The 6599-nt window shown below is 46.7% G+C and overlaps 1 protein-coding gene across 1 annotated transcript in view; it reads right to left on the bottom strand.

Moving 5' to 3' along the window:
- Gpatch1 (G-patch domain containing 1) overlaps positions 1–6599 on the bottom strand; it is a 44654-nt gene that overhangs the window by 22214 nt on the left and 15841 nt on the right. The window contains exons 7-9 of the mRNA XM_005368420.3: positions 5622–5864; positions 4152–4299; positions 1696–1775 (exon numbers count right to left, since the gene is read on the bottom strand). Of these exons, the coding sequence (XP_005368477.1) occupies positions 1696–1775; positions 4152–4299; positions 5622–5864 (471 nt within the window). The remainder of the gene's footprint in view (positions 1–1695; positions 1776–4151; positions 4300–5621; positions 5865–6599) is intronic.

Raw genomic sequence — 6599 nt, 5'->3', positions numbered from 1 at the left:
TCAAAGTATCTTTAATTCAGACCCTGAGTGGAGCTGAGGATGTGGCTGTTACAGTATCTGTGGAGCAGGCACAAGACCTAGGTTCAGTCCCCTAGACCCACCCTTCACCATCACCAACACAAGACAAAGACAAGCTACGGTACAGCTCAGTGCTAAAGTGCTTGCCTCGCATGCATAAGGTCTTAGGTCCAAACCTCAGCATGAAAAAGAGATGGGTAGGGAGAAAGAAATTGATAAAAACTGAAATTTATATATATTTGTGAAATTCAGAATTTATAATTCTGAAAACATTGATGACTGTAGAACAGAAAAGTTAAAAAGAAAGTGGAGTTTTATTGTTTCTTTGGGGGATGATGAAACTTGCACAGGTAGTACAGTCTCTGTTACTGAGCTGCACCCTTAAGGGTTTGTGTTGTTGTTGTTGTTTGTAAACAGAATTATACTATGTAGTTCTTCTGGGTGTCTTGTGTACCAGGCTGGCCTCTCTGCCTCCTGAGTGCTAAGAATAAGGTGTGCACTACATACCCAGTCATTAGGTATTTTAAGTAATTACTGAATGGTCCTCTGGCTCTTGGTATAACAAACAGATTAACAGTTGCGTGTGCATTGACTCCTAGAATTAGAAGTTCCCGAAAGTGGGAACCAAGTCAACTCTGACCTCAGCACCAGGTGGAGCACTCAGTCCCACGTGCATGCTGGTCTGAGAACTTTTCCTGTGTTGATGTCTGCACCCTGTCCTTACTGTTGGGAGTTTCTCGTTCCCTAGGGCAGAGTGGAATTACTACATTTCTAAACACTTTGTGGGGGGCACGAGGGGGGACGTTTACTTGCACACAGTAGGCGAGCACTCTTCTCTGAGCAGTAGTCCCAAAACACAAAGCTGATCTGAAAGTAACAGAACAGCCTTCTACCACAGTGCGAGGGTGTGGGGGCTCTGTTTTGTGGTGCTGGGAATTTAACTACTGGGCCACATGCCTGGCCTCTCTGCTAATAGAAATGTCTTTTTTCTTTTTTAATGTGTCTTGCCTGTGTGTCTGTGCACTACAACATGTGTGTCTGGTGCCGGAGGCCAGAAGAGGGAGTCAGATTCCCAGGAACTGGAGTTGCAGACAGATGTGAGCTGCCACATGGGTTCTGGGAATCACACCTGGGTCCCCTGGCAGAGTAGCCAGTGATCTTAACTAAGGATTAACCACCTCGCCAGCCCCACCTCTTTCCCTGGCATAGAGCCTGTCAAGTAGGCGCTACTGCTGGCCAGGAAACCTCTGGAGTCTGTCCTTTTCTGCCTCCACACACTGGATGGCAAGGACAGCCACCACACCGGCTTTTCTGACATGGGCTTGGGAACTGAATTCATGTCTTGAGGACTTTCTGGCTGAGCTATATGATGTGTGTCCCCTACCCACCCTTTTTTGAAACAGGATCTTGATCAGTTTCCTGGGTTGGCTCAGAACATTCTTCTGCCTCAGCTCCCACGTGCTAGGATTACAGGCGTGTACCACCACACCCTGCTTCCTTCTAAAGAGTTTTAAAGGGAGGATATGCACAAATATCAAATTCCCATAAGTACATTGATATAGCTCAATTAATTACTTAATTTCATAAATAAATATTAAAATAAAGAATATATACATATTAAAATAAAATAAACATTATAAGCACCAAGACAGGAAAATAATGTAAAGGTTTTCTTACTTTCTTTGAAGATAGAGGTTTAGAAGCCAAGGAAAATCCTTCCAAAATTTTGCCAACATATCGAAGATCTCGCTCTGGTTCTATAAAATGATATCACTGATTAATTCTAGAAGTTGAGGTGATTAGAGCAGACAAAAGCCTTCTTATCTTGCAGAGCATAAACAGTGCCCTGGGTGAGATCACGGGGAAGGAGCACTGAGGGACAGAATGGCATTCAAGCCCTCACGCTTCTGTTGACACAATGACTGGAGGCTCGCCCGCTGCCCTCGACTGCCAAGACAGCACCCTCACTGTCCTCAGAGCAAGGCCCTCAAAAGAACAGCTTCTGCACAGGCGCCACCACCACAGTGTCTCGCCCCACAGGGAGCCCAAGGACTCCGGCTTGAAACCTCTAAAAACACGGCTGGCATAAACCCATCAAGCCGCCCTTTCCCTCTCCACCAAAGAAAACGACCTCGTGTCCGTCTATGGAGTTAAAGTTCTCAGAAAAAACCATCTAGAGTGCAAAAAGGAAAAATCCTAACTGTGAGGGTCATTTCTCACACCAGTGCCCCAGGGTGGCTGTCTCCTAGTTTCCTTAGCAACAGCACAAATAAGGCTCCCAGGCAACACAATCAGGTCTGATGTGATCTCACCCTAGGACAAACTGTTGTTGCAAATGAAATGCTAACAGCAGATAAAGACCACAAACTAAGGAAGCAAGCGTAGTGACCAACGCCCTGGGACTGGGGCAGGGGACAGTCCACTGGCTGCGGACTACCCTGTGGCAAAGGCCCTCTGATTCACAAGATGACTCTGCAGAGTGGGTACACAGAAGATTCATTCCAGCCTCGTTCACTGCTGGAAGAAAAAAATCCTAACAGTCAACAGTGGAGGTTGGGTGAATGAGGATATATTCACTCAGTCAAGGAAAAACAGAGCACATGCAGTGTATATGTACAAATTAAAAAAGGAGAGACAAAATATCCCCAAACTCTTGGGAGCGGCTGAAGGAAACAGATGTGAGAGAGGTGCTTCCAGGCAGGAAGATCCAGGAACTCAGGGAACCGCAGCTTGGGCTTCCTGGGGAGCCCAGCAAGACAAAGGCGCTATATTATAAGCATGAAGACTAGAATATACTACCAACTACTGAAGACAGAGAGTGAACTAATTTGCATATTGGTTTTAGTTAATTTACATACTGGTTACTGATATAATTACAATAACTATTATCAATTTCATTTTATCAGTTTCTAGAGTATGCCCAATTAATAATTAGTATTTTACATTATTATATAATTAATTAACATATAACATTATCAACAGCATATCAATATATTAGCTATATACCAAATAATAAATCAGCACATAACTATTAACTATAATATAATACAATAACACTTATAATCACAACATGTGAAGTTATATATCTTTTGGACATGGGGATGGGAGGGTGCTGGGACTGAGCCGAAGGCACTGTGCTGACTGACTCTATTAGATGCTCCATCCTGTCTACTCTCCTGTGCCATTTCTAGGCAGCAAGACTGGAATACCAGTGTAGACACAGGATCTGAATCACCGCAGACTCCGGCTCGGGATTTCAGTTGTGTTGACAGACACTAATAATTATGATAATCACCTCTATAATTCTAGCACCTGGGAAGTGGAGGCAGGAAGAGCACAACTCTGGGACCAGCCTGGGCTACACTGCTGGACCGTAACTAAAAAGAAAAAAGGTAGGTGAGAGATGTCCGTGTCTAAGTGCTCAGGGAGCAGGTTAGGGCCAGCTCAGCTGTGCTACAGACTGCTGGCCTGTCACTCGGTCGCCAAGCCTGGCCTTCTGATCTGCTGTTTAAGATGGCTGCAGTTGGCGCCTGCCAGTTCCCTGAACGCTGAGTCCTCACTGCTGTCTGAGCACAACGCGGCACCAGTCCCTAGGCCCAGGCTGACCAGCTCCCCAGTACACCCTCTCTTCACTGCTGGCTTAACTGTGGCTTAAACCCCAACTCTTTCTTATATCCTATACACTGCAGGCCAGGTAGGTCTAGACTTCACTGTGAGACTCAGCAATCCTCCTGCCTCAGTTTTCCAAGTGCTAGAATCACAAGAGCAAGCCACTATACCAGCTTCCAAAGTTTTTCACCCTGCATATTTTTAAATTATTAATTTTTAATTGATGTGTGTGGGTGTTTTGCCAAAATATATGTATGTATACCATGAGTGTGCCTGGTGCCTCCCAAGAGACCCCCTGGAACTGGACTCTCAGGTGGCTGTGAGCCATTATGTGGGTGCTGGGAACCAAATCCAGGTTCTCTGCGAGAGCAGCCAGTGCCCTAACTACCGAGCCAACACTCTGGCCCCACATCCTATATCTTCGATAACTTCTACTCCAGAGTCCAGAAGTCCAGTACCAGAGCCTGCACCCCCGTGTCTTGAGAGCCCGACAATGGGTCCTACAGTCCGGATGCCAGGATTACCTTTCTGACTTTTGTACTGCTTGGGAGCTGTCCATCCATAGAGGCCATCTCCAGGCTCCTCATCCTTCAACACAGTATCATACTTGGACAGAGTTTCCATGGCGTAGATGTCATCATCTTCCTCTTCCAGGGCGCCTACACCAAAAGCCTACAAAACACGAGGTTTCAATCAGAGCTCGCAGGCTGTAGGGTCTGTCTGCACTGCAGGACCAAACTGCATTAAGGAGAGACAGGACTCTGGAGACCACACAAGCACTTCCACACCCACTGAGAGAGACGCGAGCAGAAAGCCCAGGTTAGAGGAGCCTCGGGTCTATGGGAAGGCAATGACCAGAAGTGAATGCCACAGGCACAATTCTCCAGCCATAGCAGTAGCCACTAGCACAAGCACGGGCAGAGACGTGAAGAACACCAACACAGCCCTGAATAGGCAGAAATGGGCTCTGAAAGGAGAAAGGCAAACACGTCTGTCTGTCTCTGGTCAGCATGGTCAAGGTCTGAAGACATGGTGGGGAACAGCCTGAGCAAGCTCATTTTTTGCTGGAAGAATAAAGAAGGCATGCAAAGAAGAAAAGGCAGTGAAACAAAATAACTAACCCTTTTTGAGATAAGATCTCGCTATGTAGCCCTGGCTGGCCTGGACTACACAGATTCACCTGCCTCTGCCTCCAAAGTATACAAAGTAGAGGCACGTGCCACCACACTGACCCATTCCCTTTCAAGGGAGAACCTGTGAATCCATTTGAGAAGGTGAGCAAGTTAAAGCTCCTATCTTTGCAAAAGTAACACAACCTCCAAGTCAAAGAGATTCGGGGCGTGAAGCAGCAGAGGAGGCTGGCTCAGAACTGAGCAGCTTTATTCGTCTGCTGGGTCATCTTGCGGCCCCAGATTGCAATAGACTAAAGCAGAGCATTGGAAAGGTCTTTTCTGCTTGGCCCCACACGGAGGGAAAAAAGTCCTCCCGCTGGGAATATGGGTTTCCACCAGGAACACAGCACAGGGCACCATTATTAAAATTAGGATGGCATGGTGGGGGCTGGAGGGATGGCTCAGAGGTTAAGAGCACTGACTGCCCTTCCACAGTTCAATTCCCAGCAATCACGTGGTGGCTCACAACCCCTTTTCTGGCGTGCAAGGCATAGATGCAGGCAGAACACTGTATATATAATAAATAAAACTTTACAAAACAAAAAAGCAAAAGAAGAACTGGGAAGATAAACATCACAGGTGGCCAGGAAGGACCTCCAAGGAAGTAGAAGGGGCTGGGCATATGGCTTAGTGAAAGAGTTCCTGTCTAGAGCACACAGGGCCCGGGGTTCCGGCCCCAGTCTTGAAACAGAAACAAACAGAGAAGTACAGAGAGAGAGGGGAATGGGGAGGGGAGGACAAAGTGCCTACTATGGGGATGACTGAAGATGGGAAGTGCATTTAGTTCTCAGTGTTCCTGTTGTACAATGCAGAAACCTTTACCTGGCCAGAAATTCCCAATTTTCTTCCTTTACTCAGGCCGACATCTTCAAGAAGATGGCTGGTCCCCTCAGATGCTCCACCAAAAAGATTCAGATGTTCTCCTGGCCTTCCGAACAGTGCTTGGCGGGGGTCCAGGCCCTTGTAGGCCAGCCCGTGTACATTATCTTTAGGGGTAAAATCCACAGGCATGACGTCTTTAGGAGCAAAAGTCACATTGTCAGGCAGGTAGTCATCATCTTCATCCTGTTCACGTGTGTGAGGAATTACAGTGAGTCACTACGGGCGTCACGGCCTCAGAGTGCAGTGATTAACTCCAAACAGGACAGTCACCAAACTCAAGTTTCTGTGGCCAGGAATGATCAGATCCCAACCCTGAAGAAATGATACTGACAAAAGTAACGCCATCGTGAGACCCTAAATGGGCTGGAGAGATGGCTGACTGTTAAGAGCATGCATGCTCTTGCAGAGGACCAGAGTTCAGTGCCCAGCACCTGCATCAGGCGTGTTCACAACTGCCTGTAGCTCAGGGGATCTGATGCCTTCTTCTGATGCTGGTCGGCACCTGCACACACACAGACTAGCAGGTATACACATACACTAAATAAAAAAAGTTTTTTTAAAGAAAAGAATCTAAAACAAGGGGCAGGAGTGTAGCTCAAAGTTAAGTTTCAAACCTCACCACAAGAAATAAGTAAGAACAAGGCATGGAGGTGCTTAATTTTAATCCCAGCAGAGGCAGGCGTGTCTCTGTGAGCTCAAGGTCAGCCTGGTCTACAGAATGAGTTCCAGGACAGCTAGGGCTACACAGTGAGACCTTGTCTCAATCAATCAATCAATCAATCAATCAACCAATAAATAATAAGAGTTGGGATATTGGGCTGGAGAGATGGCTCAGAGGTTAAGAGCATTGCCTCCTCTTCCAAAGATCCTGAGTTCAATTCCCAACAACCACATGGTGGCTCACAACCATCTGTAATG

The sequence above is a fragment of the Microtus ochrogaster genome, unplaced genomic scaffold (assembly GCF_000317375.1).
Source record: "Microtus ochrogaster isolate Prairie Vole_2 unplaced genomic scaffold, MicOch1.0 UNK32, whole genome shotgun sequence".
NCBI lineage: Eukaryota > Metazoa > Chordata > Mammalia > Rodentia > Cricetidae > Microtus > Microtus ochrogaster.
The sequence above is the reverse complement of the archived record's forward strand: the minus strand, read 5'-3'. Positions and strand labels throughout refer to the sequence as shown.